Source organism: Miscanthus floridulus, chromosome 5, assembly GCF_019320115.1.
Source record: "Miscanthus floridulus cultivar M001 chromosome 5, ASM1932011v1, whole genome shotgun sequence".
Taxonomy (NCBI): domain Eukaryota; kingdom Viridiplantae; phylum Streptophyta; class Magnoliopsida; order Poales; family Poaceae; genus Miscanthus; species Miscanthus floridulus.
Genome location: NC_089584.1, coordinates 51,768,199 through 51,789,531, shown reverse-complemented (window position 1 = coordinate 51,789,531; position 21,333 = coordinate 51,768,199). Strand labels below are relative to the sequence as shown.

Genomic DNA, 21,333 nt, shown 5'->3' with positions numbered 1-21,333 from the left:
CAGGATCCATGACTCTGACTCACCCGGTCTCACGGCGCGCACTGACGCTAGGACCCACGAGCTCCATCTTGTTCGATCCCAAAAAAACTAACTGTTTCAAATCCCACAGTGCGCACCGACGCTAGGACCCATCTGCGACTCTGACTCGCCCGATCCCATGGCGTGCACCAACGCCAGGATCAATGAGTTCTATCTCACCTGATCCCCAAAAAACTAAACGCCACGGCAGCGCAATGACACCTTGGTTAACAATTCTGTCTCAAACTAAAAAACACGCACACACGCCCACTGACAAACACCCCCCGGACGATTCTGCCTGCATCGCCCGAGGGCTCAGGGGCTACACCCGCGGGTGTGCTCGCGCGCACCTGTTGATAAAACAAAAACCTCCCCCGCTGGCAACATGAAAAACCCCCGTAGACAGTTCTACCCAAACTGCCCGAGGGTTCGGGGGCTACACCCACGGGTGTGCTCGCGCGCACCCACCATCAAGGCAAAAATCCACAAACAATTCTACCCGAATCACCCGGGGGCTCAGGGGCTCCTGTTGGGTTCATAAACCTAGGGTCCCTCGTAGACCAACTTCTCCGCAAAGGCTCGGCCCAAGAAAACAACACACAACTCATGGGCCAGCCCAAGAGTCTAAACAATAGGCCAGAAGGGCGATCTAGTCATTGACCAAAAGGTCTGGCCGAGGAGGAGCAGCACCCGTTTGTCGACTCCAGCCCACCTCTCTGATCGGAGCACTTACTTTGGTCTCCAGCCGCCTATGAATGGTCTCTCCGACTAGAAGGCCTGGCAGGGTACTACCTCTGACTCTGACCTCACGTCTATGACCAGGGGATGTAAACACCCTGCTCACTGTTGTTCTGTGACTGGCGTAACCAGAGCCGACTGAGAGCAACCAACCAGGGACGCCCGCTTGGAAAGGACCAGGGAACGAATGAAGAAAGCGAGGCAAGGTGCACAAGTCAAAACATGATACCAGGGACCATACTCTATACACCTATAGGGACAGTACTCTAGAACCGCCCTAACACAAACAGTGTTGTAGGCGCCAATGTTTTCCCTACAGTTTTGTGGGCACCGTTAACTCCCATGCGGTAAGGCCCCCACATGCCTCTGGGCATTGATAGTGTTGTGGGTGCCGGCTTTTACTGTACCAGGAGAACATGGTATAAGCCCTCACATGCCTCTAGGCTTCGACAGTATTGCAGGTACCGACATCTGCCATACCCGAACAAAATGACATGACCTCCCATGTGCATTTGACAAACGAACAGTGTTGTGGGCGCCTACCATCATCATGTACCCGCCGACGTGGGCAACAAGGCTTAGAAGCAAACGTACTCCTTCCCTCTCACTTGCAAAGCCATCCCCTTCATCTATAAAAGGGGATGCGCTCTCTCCCAAGAAAACTCAGTTGATTCAAGTTCATACCAGTTATTCCTCATTCATTAGATCGACCAAGTTCACTAGTTCACAACCATAGAACAGCCAGGTTTGGACCTCAAGCACACGCTTGAATGCTTAGCTCATAGCGGAGCTCCTGTCGCTCTCGGCCCTTCCGACCAGATCCGACTGGACCTCTTGTACACCCCATCTTTCTCCTTCTCGTTTGTAACCCCACTGTAAACTTCGAGCACCTGGGCTCAAGAATAAAGTCACCGACCGACTCAAAACTAGACATAGGGCACGTTGCTTGAACCAGTATAAACCCTGTGTCATTGAGTGCTAGGCCAACTCCGATCACAACGTACGGCAAAACTATAAATATTTACTTGTTGGTCACTTTCTACACCGACAGGATTGTTACCCTAGTACAATGAGGATGATAGTATCGCAAGTTGAGTCAATGATTGAATTGTGTACCTTTATTGCTTGTTGAATTGTCATTATGCTTATGATTGTTTTGCATCTTTGTAATGACTGCAATGATATTGTTGGGTGTTCCCACAATTTCATTTAGTTTATAGGCCTAAGGCATAAGGATTAATGCAATAAATAGATGGGTTTCGCTTATCTCCTATTTTCTCTATTCTGTCTTTTGGGAGCAACCTGTCTTTATTGGCTTATATCTCTGTTCTTGGATGACCTAAATTTATGGAAAAATTCTAGACAATAGTACACTTCGATATCTTTCTCCGAGCGCAAGACTCATCCTGATAGCTATTCTGGTTATGGAGATACGAAAATCACAAGGCAATGAATCTGTGCTGTTTGGAACCAGGAACAGTTCTCTTGTGTACTCTTTTAGACCAAGTTAACTGCAGAATTTGGAAAGGTATTCTATAAGGAAGTTGTGGAGAATTTGATAAACTTTCAAACTGTATAAGCTACACCTTCATTGGATTAATAGAATGAGAGGTATAGCTGTTTTACTACGCTGCTGTTTTTCTGCTCGCGAGGAATTTCAGAATTTCTTGTCCTTGCCCATACACAAGAGTCTCATTGGGATGTCAGGACGTCGTGATACTAGTTTGCTCATCTAGAAGAAAGTGAAGCTACCCTTTTTTGTCCCCTAGTTGATCTATTCTTAAGGGGGTAGCCAAGCAAAAGAAGTTGCAAGACGAAGGCTTCATACGTTCTGGTGCTTCACTTGAAAGTATAGGTTATGTCTCTAGATGGGAAGCCACTATTAAGTGCAGGTATCTTTGCTAAATATGTGTTACTTGTTGGATCAAGGAGCTCGTGTATTTTCCTATATTGTTTATCACTTCAAGCTATTAACAATTGGGAGTCAATCTTCAACATATCTAGGATAGGTTGGTATGGATGACAAAGGCAGGAGATATTGGACATCTACAGCTGATTTAATTGAGACTCATAACATCTCAACATTTCACTAAGTTAGCAAGTGAGTTTGTTGTAGGAAGTTCTTGTCTTGGGATATGTTATTTTAATGGTAAAAATAGGGAGAAGAACTCAAGAAAGTTAATGATGCGTTTGGTTGCAACTCACCCAAGTATGTAAGAGTGACGTGGAGTTCCTTGGAATAGTAAGATCCTATCAGAGGTTCAAGTGAAGTTTATCCAAGATCATCAAGATATTGGTAGAGCTACCGGAGAAGCTTTTAAGTTAGTTTGGATCAAGAAACCTCAGGTAAGTGTTTGAAGGAATTGTGGGGTGTACGACCCCGGATACCCACGACAGGCCACATGGGCTACGCCCCTAGGGGTGGCCCAGCCCACAAGATGAAGCCTTGCGGGGTATGACTCTGCTCAGCGCCTCCTGCAAGACACCGGGAAGATATCCTGGAGATACTACAAGATCTGTTAGGATATGTATGCTCCCAAGATTCCTGTAATCAGTTATTACTTTCCAGTTATCTCTTAGATCTAACCGACTTGTAACCCTGCTGCCCGGACTATATAAGGCGGGCAGGGACCCCCTCCAAACACACGCAATATCATACGATAGCTAATACAAACCAACAGGCCACAGGAGTAGGGTATTACATCATACTAACGGCCTAAACCTATCTAACTCGTGTGTCTCTGTTGCCTTCTTGTTCTTGATCTCACGCTCCTCTACTGATCAATCTACCCTCATGGGATACCCCTCGGAGGACTGCCGACGATATTCTGTCAACAGTTGGCACGCCAGGTAGGGGCCAACATGCTATTTCCTTATCAAACAAGATGGCTTTTCCCACAGGCTCTTCGTCCCTTCCGCAGCCCGGCCAGATCTTCACGGTCGGATCCATCTCGTGGGTCATTAACACTGACAGAGTTGGAGAGCTCCTCATGCTAGGGTAGATCGGTTCTGCACCGACCACCCCCACACCTGCAGCAGCAGATCCGATCTCGAAGTTGATTCTAAGGTCTCCTTCAGCAACAACTTGTCGTCCGCTTCCTCGCTACCAGAGGAGGCAGATCAACAACAACAATCTGATCGAATCCATCGATCGGGTCAGACTGAAGCTCGCCGACTATCTCTCCATCGCCGAATCAGCTCTGGGCACTTTGGTTCAGCGCCGACCACCCTCCAATCTAGATCTATCGGAGGCTACTCGAGAAACTATAGGGGTTATGGCCCTACCCTTCAGGTTCACCAAAGCCACCGCCGCTTACCAAAATGCCATGAGAGGCAAACTCACTAACCAAGTGGACTACGCCGATCTACTCGCCGATCAGGTCACCATCTAGCTTCCGCCAGCCGTCAACATGCTACACTTAGGCCGGAGCCCCGGGGTGCCCCTCCAGACCATCCTAGAAGAAACTTTAGGCTTTGAGACTCAGGGCTCTACTGGAGACCCTCGCCGAAACCTTCTCCGAAAAACTCCTCCTTCCACCCTTCCGGGGTGGTGCGATCTTCAATGTTAGCATCGACAGCCCTCCTCGGAACAGTGAAATCGAGGAGGAGCGTGTTGCTTGGGAGAACCAGACCATCAACTGCATGTAGCATCAAGAAAACAAGGCAACCACTGCAAGGGCCGAGGGTGCTCAGGGATAATCGGCTCGATTCACAAGGAAGACCGCTCCCGCTTCATCGTGACCTCGATGAAGAATTTCTCCGCAGTCGACGGCCATGATGTCTTCAAGACTCCAAGCGCCAATCTGGCAGTAGCCGCCAATGAGCTCGCTCATTTCCCTCAAACACCCAAGCTCACCAAGATCACCGCCATGCTTAAAGCGGCTCACTGTTAGGTCAATGAGATTTGTGAGGATTAGAGACCATCGTGCTCTACAAGCACGATTCACCAATTAGCTGCGCCAAGATCCAATCGCCCCCCAGTTAAAGCCGTTTCGCCAACCAGTCCCTACCTCTCTAGGGGGAGCCTGGGGCCATTATGCCAAACACCATCGCCAACATGACCAAGAGGTCAAACAGGATGCTCGAGTGCATCTCAGCAACCTTCGAGATGCGCGATGACGTATCGAGCAATGTCGCTTCGGTCGCTATGAAGAAGAAGTGCATTGCTGCTAGGAGTATGAGAAGGAGTACGGCAACCCGGACTCAGCCCTCGAGCCTATCCCTGACCGCAACACCGCAGATGACAGTGTCGACAACCGTGAGGGGCCTCCAGCTTTCACAAGGGCACTCCAAACACTTCGGTGGCCCCATGGTTTTAAGATCACTGGGGTCGAGCCCTATGAAGGAGGAATGAACCCGACACAGTGGCTACAGGCTTACGCCATTGCTATCCATGCCGCCAGAGGAGACACCAGCATCATGGCAAATTATCTCCTCGTCATGCTCACGCCACCTGCCATGAACTGGTTTACTAGCCTTGCGCTAGACTCCATCAGATCATGGGAAGAGCTGAAGAAAGTCTTCACCGACAACTATATGGCCACATGTAGTCGACCCGGCACCAAGCATGATCTTAGCCACATCAACCAAAAGCCATCTGAGCTCCTCTGCGGCTACATCTGATGTTTCTCCGAGATGAGGAACTCTATTCCCAACATCATGGAAGCTGAAGTCATCACCAGCCTTTATCCGAGGACTCCACCATTGTGAGCTTCGCTCCAAATTCAACCACAAGCTGCCCACTGGTATCAACGAGATGATCACTATGGCCAACCAGTACGCTGATGCCGAGGAAGCCGAGGTGCGCTTCAATGAGGATGCAGGCACTCATTGCCTGTCTCACCGCTACGATGACCGCCTCGATGATTGGCGCCACAACGACCACTGCCCCGATGACTGCAGCTACCATCGCAACAATGGCCATGATCAGACAGGAGGACACAGGCCTAGCCAAAATCACCGCCGTCGGCCAGAACACATTGTCGCCGCCGTCAGTCAACCTTGCGCCAAGCGCAATTGTGATGAGCAGTACCAAAAGATCCTCGATGGCCCGTGCCCTCTTCACAAGAACACCAAACACAAGATGAAAGACTACATTGGTTTGGCTAAGGAGTTCCAGGACAAGAGGCTCGACGACGACGCCAATGATGGAGCTAAAGGTCGCCGACCACCTGGGGGCAACAACAATGCCTTTTAGGACCATGATAAGGTGGTCACAACCATCTTCGGGGGCCTCGCCTCCACTGAGAGTAGAAGAGAGCGGAAGCTTGCCGCATGGCGAGTGCTCTCCATTACTATGGAAGACGCCACTGCTAACCCTAGCTATCGCCCATGGTCCGAGGTCCCCATCACCTTCAGCAGGGCCGACTAGTGGGTGGATATTCCCTACATGGGGCGTTTTTCCCTTGTCCTCGACGCAACCATATAGAAGGTGCTCTTCAGAAAAGTGCTCATTGACGGTGGGAGCGCTCTGAATCTCCTCTTCGCTGGAGCCCTAAAAGAGCTGGGCCTCGGTTTGTCCGATCTCACACCTTCCGACTCCACCTTCTGGGGTGTGGTGCTAGGCTAGGCCTCTAAACCACTTGGAGGGATTACCCTACCAGTTCAGTTCGGCACGGCAAGCAACTACCGCATTGAACATATCAACTTCTACGTCGCCGACTTCAACACTTCTTACCACACCATACTTGGTCGGCTAGCTCTAGCCAAGTTCATGGCCATGCCGCACTACGCCTATCTAGTGCTAAAGATGCCTTCGCCTGCTAGAGTCTTGGCCCTGTGGGCCCACCTAACCATCGCCTATGCTTGCAGGACAGAGAGTCTTGCACTCGCCGAAGCTACCGACCTCTCCATCCAGATGGCTAGCATGGTCACCAAAGCCAAGACAGTGCCTGCTAAAGACTTGGAGATCACAGAGCTGGAGCCTCCCACTGCCTCTGCCAAGTCAAAGGAAGTCAAGGAGGTCGGCCTCGGCCTCGACGATCCCTCCAAGACCATGAAGATTGGGGCTCACCTTGACCCCAAATAGGAAAGTGCGCTCATCTCCTTTCCTACGTGCCAACATCGACGTGTTTGCTTGGAACCTACAGACATGCCAGGGGTACCACGGGAGAAGATCGAGCACTCCTTGAATGTCTCGCCAACCACCAAACCGATCAAGCAGAAACTCCATTCGATTCGCGCCAGACAAGAAGGAGGCTATTAGGGTAGAAATAAAACGACTCTTAGCTATCGGATTCATAAAAGCAGTGTATCATCCAGATTGGTTAGCAAACCCTGTTCTTGTTCAAAAAAAGAATAAAGAATGGAGAATGTGTGTTGATTATACTGATCTTAACAAACATTGCCCTAAAGACCCCTTCAGCCTGCCTCAGATAGACGAGGTTGTAGACTCCACCGCTGGCTGCGAACTGCTCTTCTTCCTTGATTGTTACTTCGGCTATCACCAAATTTCCCTAAAGGAAAAAGATCAGATCAAGACATCGTTCATGACGCCCTTCGGTGCTTACTGCTACAAAACTATGTCCTTCGGACTCAAGAACGCTAGAGCAACTTATCAAAGGGCCATCCAGATGTGCCTCGACCAATAGATTGGCTGCAACATCGAAGCCTATATCGATGATGTGGTCGTCAAAACCAAGGCCACCGATAATCTTATCATCGACCTTGAGGAAACCTTCACCAACTTGAATAAATATCGATGGAAGTTGAACCCTTTAAAGTGCATCTTTGGAGTTCCATCTGGTATACTGTTGGGCTACATTGTGAGTGCTTGAGGCATCGAACCTAACCCTGACAAGGTCTCTGCCATCACCAATATGAAATGGCCAACATGCGTCAAGGATATACAGAAGCTTATAGGCTGCATGGCCACCTTAAGCTGCTTCATATCACGCCTTGGCAAAAAAGGGCTACCTTTCTTTAAGCTCTTCAAGGCCTCTGAGCGCTTCTCCTGGTCACAGGAAGCAGACATAGCTTTCGAGCAACTAAAGTCGTTCTTAACAAAGCCTCCGATCATGACAGTGCCACGACTAGATGAAACTATGTTGATCTACATCGCTGCCACTTCCCACGTTGTCAGCACAGCTATTGTCGTCGAACGCGAGGAAGTCAGGCATGCCTACAAGGTGCAACGTCCAGTGTACTTCATAAGAGAGGTACTTAATGAGCCCAAAACTCGTTATCCTTAGGTACAGAAGCTGTTATATGCAATCCTGATTACGTCGCGCAAGCTCTGACACTATTTTGACTATTATAAGATCACCGTGGTCACTGAGTTCCCTCTGGGGACATTCTCCACAACAAGGAGGCCAATGGCCGCATCATCAAGTGGGTCGTTGAGCTCAGTACTTACTCCATCAAATTTAGAAGCAGGCCTACCATCAAGTCACAAGCGCTCACTGATTTCATCGCTGAGTGGACTGAGATCCAAGAGCCTATCACTGCCACTTGCCCTGAGCATTGGGTGATGTACTTCAATGGCGCCCTTAACATCAATGGTGCTAGAGCGAGCATTATGTTCATTACGCTAACCAAGGATAAGCTCTGGTACATTCTTCGGATACACTTTTTGGCCTCCAACAATGCCGCCGAATATGAGGCATGTCTCCATGGACTCCGTATAGCCATCGTGCTCGGCGTCAAATGCCTCATGGTGTACGGCAATTCTACACTAGTCATTAACCAGCTTAACAAAGACTGGTCTTGCTCCAGTGAGAAGATGGATGCATATTGCGCCGAAATCAGGAAGCTCGAAGGAAAATTCTACGGCATCGAATATCACCATGTGGTACGCGACCAAAATCAGCTCACCGACCACTTATCCAAGCTGGGCTCTTCTCACGCCGCGATCCCACCGAGGGTCTTCATTCAAGATCTCCAAGCTCCATCCATCAAAGAAGATAAGGAAATCGAAGAGGTTCCCCCTGCCGAGCAATTGGTACTTGCGGTAACTTCGCCGGTCGCCGATTGGAGGGAGCAATTCATCAAGTACCTCACCAGCACCGAGGTACCCGCTGACAAGACTGAAACTAAATGCCTAGTTTGTTGAAGCAAGCTTTACGTGCTGGTGGATGGCAACTTGATAAGGAAAAGTGACAAGGAAGGGATACTACAGAAATGCATCACCCAAGAGGAGGGAGTAAAGCTACTTCTCGAAATTCACTCTGGTTCCTACAGCAACCACGCGGCCTTGAGAACACTGGTCGGCAAGGCTTTCTGAGCTGGTTTTTATTGGCCCATAGCCGTCACTAATGCAGAAGACCTCGTTCGACATTGTGAAGGATGCCAATTCTTCGCTAAGCAAATACACGTGCCGGCGCAAGAGCTGCAAACCATCCTAGCTTCCTGGCTCTTTGCATGCTGGGGACTAGACATGATCGGGCCTTTCAAACCAGCACTAGGTGGTTTTCGGTACGTATATGTCACCATCGACAAGTTCTCCAAGTGGATTGAATATAAACCGCTCATCTCGGCTACTGCAAAGAAAGCAGTCGAGCTCTTCGAAGATATCATCCACAGATTTGGTCTATCGAACAGCATCATCACCGATCTCGAAACTACGTTTACTGGCCATCACTTCTGGGACTTCTGCAAAGACCATTGCATCTCTGTCAAATATGTCTCCATTGCCCATCCAAGAGCCAATGGCCAGGTCGAATGAGCGAACGGCATGATCCTTGATGCCCTCAAAAAGCGACTATATTAGAAAGAAGAAAAGCACCGAAGCAGATGGCTCAAGGAGCTTCTAGCTATAGTCTGGGGACTGCGTACTCAAGCTAGTCATAGCACTGGTGTGACTCCATACTTCTTGGTCTATAGCTCCAAAGCCATACTACCAGTGGACATTACTTTGTGAGCACCTAGGGTGGAAAACTATGATGAAGAGCATGCCACAGTTGTTCGGTTAGAGGACATCGACAGGGCTAAGGAAGAATGCCTAATCACCTATGTCCGCATAGCTAAATATCTAGAAGGCTTGTGGAGGTACTACAACCAAAATGTCAAAGGTCGTTCATTTGTTGTCGGTGATCTCGTTCTCTGCAGAAAACAAAAAACTAAAGGGATGCACAAGCTCTCTTCCCCTTGGGAAGGGCCTTATGTTGTCAAAGAGGTTACTCGACCAGGGTCTTATCACCTAAGTGACTTAGAAGGAGTTGATGTTCCCAACTCGTGGCACATCGAACACCTTATACGTTTCTATCCTTGAAATACTCCAGATATGTACTCTCCACTTTTATATTGAGTAAAGTTTTGGTCCCCATAACTTATCTCTGTTTTGTCTCCATTGTGGTTTAACATCCACTCGCAGTCGCCGAGCTCCATGCTACTTCATAATGAACTCCAATACGTAATCGCCATAACTGTGCCGACCACGTTTCTCCAAAATCGCCGAAAGATTTCTCCAAAATCGCCGAAAGATTTCTTCAAAATCGCCGAACACGTTTTCTCCAACGTTAGCGTCGAACACGATTTCTCCAAAACGTAATCGCCGAACATGTTTTCTCCAAAATTGCCGAACACGTTTTCTCCAAATCGTCAAACACTTTTCTCCACATCTCTAGGATATTTCGCCGATTGGAGAGCAACATACTTTCTTATCTGTTCTCTTCGGAGAAGACCCAGTCTTCGATCTCTACCTACACGTGCTATGGGCTCCATGCTCTGCGTTATGGGTGGTCGGCTGTGGTTCCTTGGTCACACCTGTTTGTCCTACATGTTTATGGGCTTTACGCTCAACGTTATGGACTATGGGTCAACCAAGGCCGAGAGTTCAGCATAGAATACATTACTTAGACGCCGCTTATTCTACCTTTATCTCCAAGTTCATACAACAACCACCGAGCAGCACACATTCCATGTTGTTTTTCATGGAGAAGACTTAGTCACCGATCTCTCCCTACACATGCCATGGGCTCCGCGCTCTATGTCATGGGTGGTTGGCTGCGGTTCCTGGGTCACGCCTGTTACTTGTACATGTGCACGGGCTCCGCGCTCGATGTTATGGACTATGGGCTGGCCAAGGCCATAGGGATTAGTAGCAAACCAACTGTTCGGATGCCACTTGAACTACGCATAATCGCGTCAAGATTGAAACTGCGAAGATTTTTTTGCCAACATACAAGCAAACTGCATATACTGCACATACATGCACCTTGTAATATTTATTCGATAAATAATTGTTTCTTACGCTTTCACGCGTTCTAACTACACTGTCAAGATTTTATAGATGATAATCTATGAGCAGATTACTGAGCTCCGCCATTACCATCCGTCTCACCAAACAGATCTATATCGCTGGCTAGCATCTTCGATGCGTCCTCCACCTCATCCTCCAGCTGCTAGGTCCCCACATCGCTCAGTTCTTCGGCGAACCCACCCCCTATTGACTGAAGGTCGATGGTTGGGTAATGGGACCGAACAACCACAAGGACATGGGTAGCGATGGTCATAATGGTGTCATGGTTGAAGATCTTGAAGTTCTCCCATGCTGCCTTGCACCTTTGGATGACGATGTCTGAACGTTGCCGCTTGCCATCACACTGAGTGGCTAGTTCTAGGTCGACGCAATCAAGCATCGGCTTAATTGTGGTGATTACAGCATCGAAGTTCTCCTTTTAGACCTTGGCCTCCTGCACTAGCACGTCAAACTATGGTTTGGCTTTATGACGATAGCCTGCAAGCGTTACAATGATCCATCATATAAGGAAGCTACTTCAGTAGTAATTTCAACAAGGAGGAATTCACCTTTAGCTCCTCAGCAAGTTTGTCCGCCCGCTCTGCTTCCTTTGCCTTCTCCTGGCGAAGCTAATCAATGGCCTAGCGCATTTGGCCGAGCTCAGCATCTTGCTCTACAAGCGCAACTATTATCACCAAAAATGTGGATGTTTAGTAATACAAAAGTACATTCGTTGATATATCATACATGCTTTCTGCTTGGATACACGATTAAGTTGTTCAGTTTTCCTCTCTAGCTGCTCGGAAGCACTTTTCAGTTGGCTAGAGACAGCGGCCAGCTGCTCAGACTGGCTCTACACCTACTCGGACACAGCAGCATGTTTTTCGATTAGGACCCCCTTCTGGTATTCTAGGTCCCACGCGTTGGACTCCGCAAGGTCTCGTTCGCATTGGGCCCTCTAGATATTCTTCTCCGAGAGGTTCCTAGCCTCTTTGAGTTTTTCATTCTCCTCAGCAAGGGGCTCCATTCGCTTTATCAGCTATCGGTGCTGCTCGGTAACTCGAGTTATTTCCTGCAAATGCACAATGATAGTATCGTTATCCAATTCCAAAAAACAACCAGGACCTTTCTAGATGCAGTATTAACCTTGATATGTTTCATCACACCGGTAAGGGCAGTCTCTAGTCTCCTAAGCTCCTTGGTGGTGTCCTCCTCTTCGACAATTACTATTTTGTCACCGTGCTTTTAGAGGATTCAGACTGATTGGGGTCGAGGTTCGTCATGCACGATCTCCTCCACCTCATGCTCCTCTATTGCAGCCAAGGGCACCACCTAGGGGCTCGGTGGTCGGATAGCAGGTCCGACCATGCCCTTCGAAGCATTAGGGAGTGTCGTCTGCTCCTTTAGCGCCAAAAGCTTTTCCGCTCCTAATTCTGCTATTGCCAAAGGTGCTGTCACTGACTCGTTCATCATTGTAGACAGTCGTTCGCTGCCACCAAGCCCACCAGGGGCAGCGATTGGCTCCCCCATGTGCTCCCGAGCACTCAGGGACTCTAGGATGGGGTCTACTAGCATCTCCCCCGCTCCGAGGCCAGCTTCTGGTTGCTGCTCAGTCTAAGTGGGTAGGGCTAGATCTATCATTTGCCTTGCACTGTATCAAATCAGTGATTCAGTCTCCCCCGCTCCGTGGTCCTTCGTGTTTGATTGGTCTAATCATCGCCAAGTGAGATACCGCCTAGGTTTACAGGGAGTAGTAGCTATTGTTTTCCTCTTCTTCTAGGCTAGCTCATCTACCATCAGGTCTCTTCCCCTAGATTTTCGCCTGACATCGGGGTAGGACTCTCCTGTCCGACCAGACATCCATACCTCCGAATTCCAAGGAAACGCCAATGGAGCTTTCTTCAGGTTGAGCTGGTGGTCGTGCATCCACTACCGGTGGCCAATCGTTTCTCAGCATGCTCCGAGAAATACACTGCCCTATCCTACGAATGGATCTTCACATGAGTAGGATCAGTTTATTGCTTGGCAATGACAAAATAAAAAAACTTCTCAGAAACACACAGTCGGGATATTCACCTGAGGAGGCAGATTCTTGTAGTTAAAGGGCTTTGTGTACCCTAACAATCTGAATGAGGCAAGCAGAGCGAATAGCTCAGTAGTCCGCTCTTCAATGATGTTCCTGGACAGTAATTCTGGCCTCTCTCGAGTACCATCGGTCTCCCCTTTGAATTCGAAGCCTGGGTGCGCCCTCTCTTTATAGGGCTAAACGCGGTGCACTATGAAACTTGCCACTACCAATCTGCCATTGGTCCTCAAGCTTTTATTAAGCCAAGAAGTTCCTTCACTTGCTCCATATTGTCGTTGCTTGACAGCTCCGACCAACTCCTCAGGCTTTCTAGGATGTGGTCGGCGTTACAGCGAACCGCTGGGTGGCTTTGGTTCATGTAGAACCACTTGGTGTTCCACCCCTTTAGTGACATGTTAAGTGGCACGGTCAGGTATTCGCTTGCCATTCCATCCCGCAGCTGAAGGTACACCCCTGCTGACCATCTTAGAACCAACGCCGCCTCTCTTCTTCAGCCAGAATAGGTGACAGAATAGATTGAAGTGGGGTAGGATTTTGAGGTATGCCTCACAAAAATGGATGAAGATTGAGATGTGCAAAATGGTATTGGGGTGGAGGTTGCATAGAGTTACCTCCTAGAGCTCCAACAGATCCCTCAGAAATGGGTAAATAGGAAATCCTAACCCGCACCAGAAATAGTCCTCGAATACCACTGCTTCCTCAGTATGGGGTGTTGGGAAGGACTCACCGAGGGCTGGCCGCCATCTGGCGCTAGCATGGTCAGGGAGAACACCGGCTTCCACCAATCTGTTTAGCTCCGCTTCTCCTATTCACTGACTGGCACCCACTCCTCGTCGCGTCAGGCCACGATGCCCGTCTTCTTGGGACTAGTCTTCTTCAATTTCGCAGCTCCCTTCTTCGACTGTCATCTCCCAGATCTGGTTAGGGTTTGGCAGCGGAGGTAAATGTGGTTGCGGATTTGGTGATGCGAGAGATAAGGAGGAAGATGAAGTGGAAAAGGTGGGAATGGGGTATGCAGTGGCACTGTTATAAAGGACTTTCCCCACCTGTTCTGCATTCAAGGGTTTTTTGGGAACCGTTCCCGCAATCTGCGCCGCTCTGATTTCTCCGATGTGGCATATGGGCCGTTACCTAGGCTTCTACGCAACCGTAGCCCATGTCGCCCATTTATCACTGCCATCAGTTGCTACTCGCTGAAAAATCGCCGACTTCTCCACCATTTATTGAGGCTCAGTAACCGACACTGTATAGCCATTACTCTGGTTTTTTCTCCATGTTTTGATTTCTCTGATGTCTCCGCTTGCATCTCGGGGACTGGCTACCTACTCGGCTGGTCTTTGATTGTTTTTCTGTTTCTGACCCTAGCACCACGTGACTACGTCACCTACTATCAGGCTCGGGGACTAAGTGGGCACACTTCACCTTGCGGTGAATGTGCTTTGTTTCTTTTTGGGCCATGCACGGGGACTCGCTGCCTGCTCAGTTGGTTTTCTACTATTCTTCTAGTTTCTGACCCTGGCACCACATGACTACATCATCTACTATCAGGCTCAGGGACTAAGTGGGCACACTTCACCTCATGGTGAGTGTGCAGGATTTTTCCTAGAAGACTACATGCCTATAGAAGAAGATTCACTCCTACTACTTTGTTTGGACTCTAAGTGGGCACACTTGGTCTACTGCGAAGAAATTTTCGATTCTGAACTTGAGCTTCTTACACCCTTATGGCAAGCCGTACTTGGGTCACACTGCTCGGTGATAGGTCACTGCTGCTCGGACAACGGTTAACGCTGCTCAGCGATAGTTCACGCTGCTCGGCAATTCATCACGGTGGTTGGACAATGAGTTTGACTGCTCGGCGTTATTCGCACCGACTCAAATGAGCTCAAGATGGCGTTGCACAATGGGTAACAAGGTGCTCGGGGACTAGCTAGTGGGGTGTATGACCCCAGATACCCATGGCAGGCCACATGGGCTGTGCCCATAGGGGTGGCCCAGCCCACAAGACGAAGCCTTGCGGGGCATGACTCTGCTCGGTGCCTCCCACAAGACACCGGGAAGATATCCTGAAGATACTACGAGATCTGTTAGGATATGTATGCTCCCAAGATTCCTATAATCAGTTATTACTTTCCTGGTTATCTCTCAGATCTAACCTGACTTGTAACCCTACTCCCTAGACTATATAAGGTGGGCAGGGACCCCCTCCAAACACACGCAATATCATACGATAGCTAATACAAACCAACAGACCACAAGAGTAGGGTATTATGTCATACTGACGGCTTGAACCTGTCTAACTCGTGTGTCTCTGTTGCCTTCTTGTTCTTGATCTCATGCTCCTCTACCGATCAATCTACCTTCATGGGATACCCCTTGGAGGACTGCCGATGATATTCTGTCGATAGGAATCCAAGAAGAGGTTGAAGTAAAACATATGTATTAGCTTTGTCAAATCAGGACAAGGACTTTATATCCACTGTGATGCACCCTATCAAGGTGTGGGATGTGTCCTTATACGAGAAGAAAAGTAGTGGCTTGTTCATTAAGTCAACTAAGGAAGCATGAGTTGAACTACCTAACATGTTATGTGGAGTTATCCATTGTGGAGCATGTAAGTGTTATCTTCTGGGGCGTAAAAGTGACATTTAGGAGGATCACAAGAATCTACATGACACCTTCACTAAGTTGGTCTTGAGCTTGTGATATCCTTGTTGGAATGAAATTGATTATGACTTGGAACAATGCTATCACTTGGAGAAGCAAAAGTCATGGCCGATGACCTTAGCAACGGAGAATTGTGCTAAGAAGGTTCGATGACAGCAAGGACTAAGAATTATATACCAAGTTCGAGCAATTTAATCAGAATCATTAATGTTTTGAAGATTGGTGGTAGATTCTCTTTCCGATCAAGAGAGTAAGGAGGCTCCATTGTGAGGTGAACATATGAAGAAAGATGTCTAATAAGTATGGACTAAAAAGGAAAGGTGGCCTAGTAATTGGAGTTACTTGAGGAATGTTTGTAGTATCTATCAGAATCTTGCAAATCAGTTTGGTAAGTTACTCGGAGCAAGGATATCGTGTGCAAAGTAAAGTGAGATCCTTATCAAGAAGATGAAACTGCACAAGAAAGTAAAGAAGAATTCAAAGACAGAGCATCCCTATCTCCCTAGTTGACGTCTTCCGAATCTCAGGGATGAGATTCATCTTAAGGGGGTAAAATTGTAACACCCCAAAATTTGCCTCTTTTGAAAATAGGATTAAAATGATTTAATTCTGTATTTTTGTGCTCATGAAATATAGGAAAAAGAATATGTGGGTGGAAGTCCCCCACCCGTTTGAACGCATCAGTTTGCGCGTCATTGAATCCTGTGAAAGATAAGGATGGAGGTTCCTGGGGACTCGAACCGTTCCATTCCCCGCGCTTTTACTTTGTGGAACTCTCTCGATGCCTGGGTCTGCCTTTAATGACAACCACCGACCCCCCCACTACCATCTTCGAAGCGCTTATTTAAGCAGAAGGTAGGGAGGCTAGTGAGTCTCACTCGTCCTTTCTTCCCCAAATCCCCTAGCCTTAGACTGAGTGCAAGAGTGGTGATTCAACCCACGCGCCATGGTCTACGGTGCTTTCAGGATCGAGTTCCACGGTGGCCTAGTCAGTGGTCGCTCTCCTTTGGTGTTAGAGGAAGTTCCACAAAGATGGGGAGGAACAATACCATTAGTGGCCTGAGCCATCGAGGGCACGGTGGCTGGGCTTGCCGATGGTCAGGTGCATAGGAGATCTCTAGGCTAGAATATCCATGGGAAACCCTAGAGGGCAAAGGGTGTCCATGCAATTGCTAGGAAACCTTTTGCCCTATAGATCTAGACCTAGGAGATCTCGTGAAACTGATTCAGAGGCTTGAGGCCACCTGGTTGTCATTGTTTGCTCCACCTCAACATCAGTAGAAGATGGTGCCGGGCCTGTCCTCCTCTCGAGGCTCCTCCTCCTCCTAGATGTTAGAGGAAGCTCCATGAGGTGGGGCCTCCCCAAGGCATCTTCCAATCATCATCCCTACTCATGAAGATTCGAAGGCAACATGAAGGTCACCGTGTGCCTTCGTCCGACTTCTACTGCTTCACAAGGTGTCCATCGTAGGGTGCACAGTTGATCCTGCACCCACAAGGATATCATAACTATAGTAGTTTCTGATAGATTTTGGTTGTTGCATATCTTATAATGTAAGGTGTGATAGTTTAATCAGAAAAGAATGGCTTTTATTGATTTTGAACACTGCTACATGTGTCCCAATTAAATCAGGGTGTTTTGACTGATTTTTGTTCAGTCAAACCGACCTTGCATTTTTATGGGCCCCCTTCTTGACCCAATGGGTAGTTAGTATAACTATGGGTTATGTAGGTGATTTGATCTAAAATTTTACTCTAACCTAGGTGTAGGTCATTCGTGGCTCCAGAAGCCAGTGATCCCGAATGCTCAAGGATCACTTGGGCGAATAGCGAACACATAAACCTCTAGGATGTCATGAAACTCTTTTCCTAGATTCTAGGAGCTCATACTTTGGTTGCAATCAAGGGCTGACCAGTTTTCTAGTTTCCCACAAAGGGGCATACATCCGCTAAAACAAGGTACTTCGATCCTGTTTGAACATTTAAGAGATTTATGTAGCCTCGAGGCCTAAGGCTTTAGGATCGACTAGGCGACCCTCCGAACTTCCTCCTCACTCTAGAGATGGCAAGGCTTCAGCTTTCGCTGGATATATGCCAGAACCACCGATTGCGCCTGCCGCTTTGGTGGGCTACGCCAGGCTTTGGTGGGGCCCAAATGTTGGTCCACACAGTTTCACCTAGCAATTTTGGGCCTTGGGTCCTACGTTCGTAAGGGTTTCGACTAGAATTAGCCACCCCTTTTAAGTAGCCGAGTGTAGAGACAACCCATCCCTTTGCCGCCACTGACAAAAGCAGTAGTTCTAACTCCTCTGCTTACCTTTACCTAGCAGACAGTCATCACATCTAGATCTCACTCTCGGCAGTTGTAGTAATGGCATCGAGAAAGACCCTGGCCTAAGAAAACCAAAACCATTAGGTCAATAGGTGAAGAAGATATGAGCTCGAAGAGCAAGGGGGGACAAGGGTCCTATCCCTAGTTCTCCATGGGAGGTGTCGACGGCGACGAAGGAGGAATCAAGAATCTTGTGGTTGGGGTATTCCTAGCACCGAGGGAACTTCTGGGTTATAGGTGTGCCTTTGGCCAGGATGTGCCCGCCCCTGATTTCAATGAGATCATAGTCTTTGTCAACTTCTTTAGCCACAGGATTTGGGGTGCCCATCCACTGGTTCGTCCAAGATCTCCTCTAATACCATGATGTGTAGATACATCACCTGACCCCTGAATGGGATCTTGCTTCTAGTGATGTTTATTTCCTATTGCGAGGACTTCATGGGGATCGAACCCCACTAGGTGTTGTTTTGCCATTGCTTCAACGTTCTTCCTTAGTTGGACCGAAAGGTCGCTGTCAGCCTTTGGATCAAGGTGGATGATAAATCTCCTTTTTTCACTTCAATCTCCCTTCCAACATCCCAAACTAGGTGAAGAAGTGGTTTTATGTTTACAACTACTTGGCTCTAGCTTTTTCCCACAAGCTCCCACCCCCTCTACCAGCAGCAGAGAAAGAGGAAGTTCTTGAGTCTAAAATAGAAGAAGTGAATGAACTCGAAAGTGACCTGTAGGATTATCACCAAAGGAGAGGGGATTACTAGTAAGGCTTGCCTAGTAGCCTATTTTCGAAGGTGGATCTAGCCCCTGAGGGAACGCGCATCCTAGGATGTGCGACTCTCCCAATGCTTTGAGTCCATCAACTGGAGCCCATCGAGCCGATGACCATGGTTTAGGTGCTTGTTGTTACCAACAAGGTGTTGGGTACAAAATCCTAGCTCATAGGCAAAGACCGTCTGGTGGAGCCCCTAAGCTCGAAGCCAAGAGGCAATGAGAACTCGGTAAGGTGTCAGTTGTTCAATGACTTACTCCATTTTGTAGGATCACCATGGAATTACCGCTCTAGGTCCCCTTTGGATAAGGTCCAAGAGAGGAGGATTGATGGTGTGGGGGGCATCCACTAGTAATAGTGAGATGTCATCACTACGAGAGGAGTTGAGTGCGATTGTCCTTGCTCCTTGCCCAAGCCATGCTAGTCAGAGTGAGTGCGTCAAGTTCGGGCATACAGATGAGGAGGCGTAGAGCTACAGCAGAGCCTGCAAGCACCAATAAGGGGAATGGAGCCCCCCAAGAGGAAGAAGAAGAGACAACACCAAGCACAGGCATCGGTGGTGCTAGGTACATCGGTCATCTTTGGCCTAGTTGTGGCCTTGGTGTATGTTAATTCGGCTTACCATGAGTTGTTCGTAGTGTCGAGGGCTCTAGGGTCGCCTAGGCCTACCGAAGACAAGCCATCAACTGGGATGGTCTCGGTTGTTGGTGACTTTGGCCCGAAGGTGGAGTATGTCCCCTTCTAGCAAGGTTCTGGGACCTTGTGCAGGTGACTGAAGAAGCCTACATTACTGAATGTTCCCAAGGATTTGAACATGTAAGTTCAATTCCTTCATCTCATGATTTTGTCGAGCGATGAGCTCCTAATGCTTGCTTTTTGGGTGTAGCTCTCGATCAAAGACCTTATCAACCGAGAGGTTACCTGAGGCAATCATGCTAGATAGTACTAGCAAGATCATAGCTCCAAGAGTTCACCCGAACGAGAGTGAGGATTTGAGTATTTCAAAGAAGATTTGGGTCGCTGGTAGCCTTAATGATTTCATGGCTGGTCTCAACATAGGTGCACCACATTTGAAGGATGCCTAGGAAGATGTTTCTCTAATGATCTAGGTGGAGCCTATGTAGGGTGAACCTGCTTAGGCTCTCAGTGTGGGTGCCCGAGTAAAAGAGCCTATCATTGAGCCGGTTTATGGGCTTGACCCATCAGGGTCATCCTTGGGAATTCTTCTAGAGGATAGCCTTAAGAGGGTGTTGCTATGGGTTGACTTTCCTCCATAGGTGGATGACATTTGCCTGGTCCCTCTTGGGTATCAGACCAAACGAGTAGGGGGAGGTCCGTTGTTGCAGGCTTTCAGCGCTAAAGACGAGAGCTTGTTCAATGATGTTGAGGAACGATGTCATCTTGTCTCTGGCTTTGAAGAGATGGATGAAATAGTGAAGCATGCAGATAGTTTGTTCTCCATGCTACAAGCCCTACTGACACCATGAAGACCAAGAGCATCTTGGCCATCGATTACCTTAGCGCTACCCTAGAGGTATAATCCATGCTGGGAGTTCTAGCCCCCGAGCATCCGCCTAGTGGTCGGACCGAGTGGACGTTGCCCTTGGGCTACACTCAGGACCACGTAGTGGATCATGATGGGTCTCCCCTCAAGTCTTTGGTTGATTCATTATGAATGAAGCTAAGACTTATGTTGTCTCACGCTTGTAGTATCTTCAGAAGAATTCTTCGGCCAAGTCCGCGTTCATCCGAGATTGGTTTTCTCAGCTAGATGATGACGTAAAGGTGTGGATAGCTGAGCTGGAGAAGGAGGTTGCAGTTCTAAAGTGCAATCAAGATGAGGCCCAAGGTAGGGTTCCTGCTAAGACCATTCTCCCTCATGTTTGATGAGGTTTGTAAAACCTTTGTTCCCTTCTTAGCCGCTGCCAAAGCCATTGTTGGGATGTCTCAAGAGAAGGTTGCCCTTGGTGCCTTGGGCTCCGCATATTGGAGGGAAAGGCAGAAGTGAGTGCTTGCTTAGGAAGAGATAGAGAAGCTTCAAAAGTAGATCCAAGGTGTCTATACTTTCTAGCAATGAATTGTGTCATGATTGTATGTGGGTTTTCGACTAACACTTCTGTTAATAGTGGAGTCGACTAAGGCAAGGCGCCTTAAGAATGAGCTTGCTGAACATAAGTCTAATTACACGAACCTAGAGGTTGTGGCTACTGAGGCTGAGTGGCTACACGCAAGGGACTCTTTTGGCCATGGAGGCAAAGTATGTATCTCAAGTGTTGTCCCTTGAGGATGAGCTCAGGGGTGTAGTCACGACTGGCCGCAGTTGCCTACCTGGTGGCCTATCCTCAGCCTAAGAGGGCTTGCCTCTTCATCAAAGGTGGTTTCCTAGCTGAGGAGGATCACAAGGCATCTAGAGGAAGTTTCCTAGTATAGCTTATCCACCGGGGCACACATGGCGCTAGTGACCGTAGGGACAATCTACACAGACCTGAACATCGGCTCCATCAGGGCAAACCCATTGACACGGATCCCTTGTTGTACCATCAGATTCA

The 21,333-nt window shown here is 48.4% G+C and overlaps 1 protein-coding gene across 1 annotated transcript in view; it reads left to right on the top strand.

The window, feature by feature from the left end:
* LOC136454639 (uncharacterized) overlaps positions 1 to 20,792 on the top strand; it is a 28,062-nt gene extending 7,270 nt beyond the window's left edge. Inside the window, exons 2-3 of the mRNA XM_066454999.1 lie at positions 20,495 to 20,633; positions 20,704 to 20,792. Coding sequence (XP_066311096.1) covers positions 20,495 to 20,633; positions 20,704 to 20,792 — 228 coding nt within the window. The remainder of the gene's footprint in view (positions 1 to 20,494; positions 20,634 to 20,703) is intronic.
* The last annotated feature ends 541 nt before the right edge of the window (positions 20,793 to 21,333 follow it).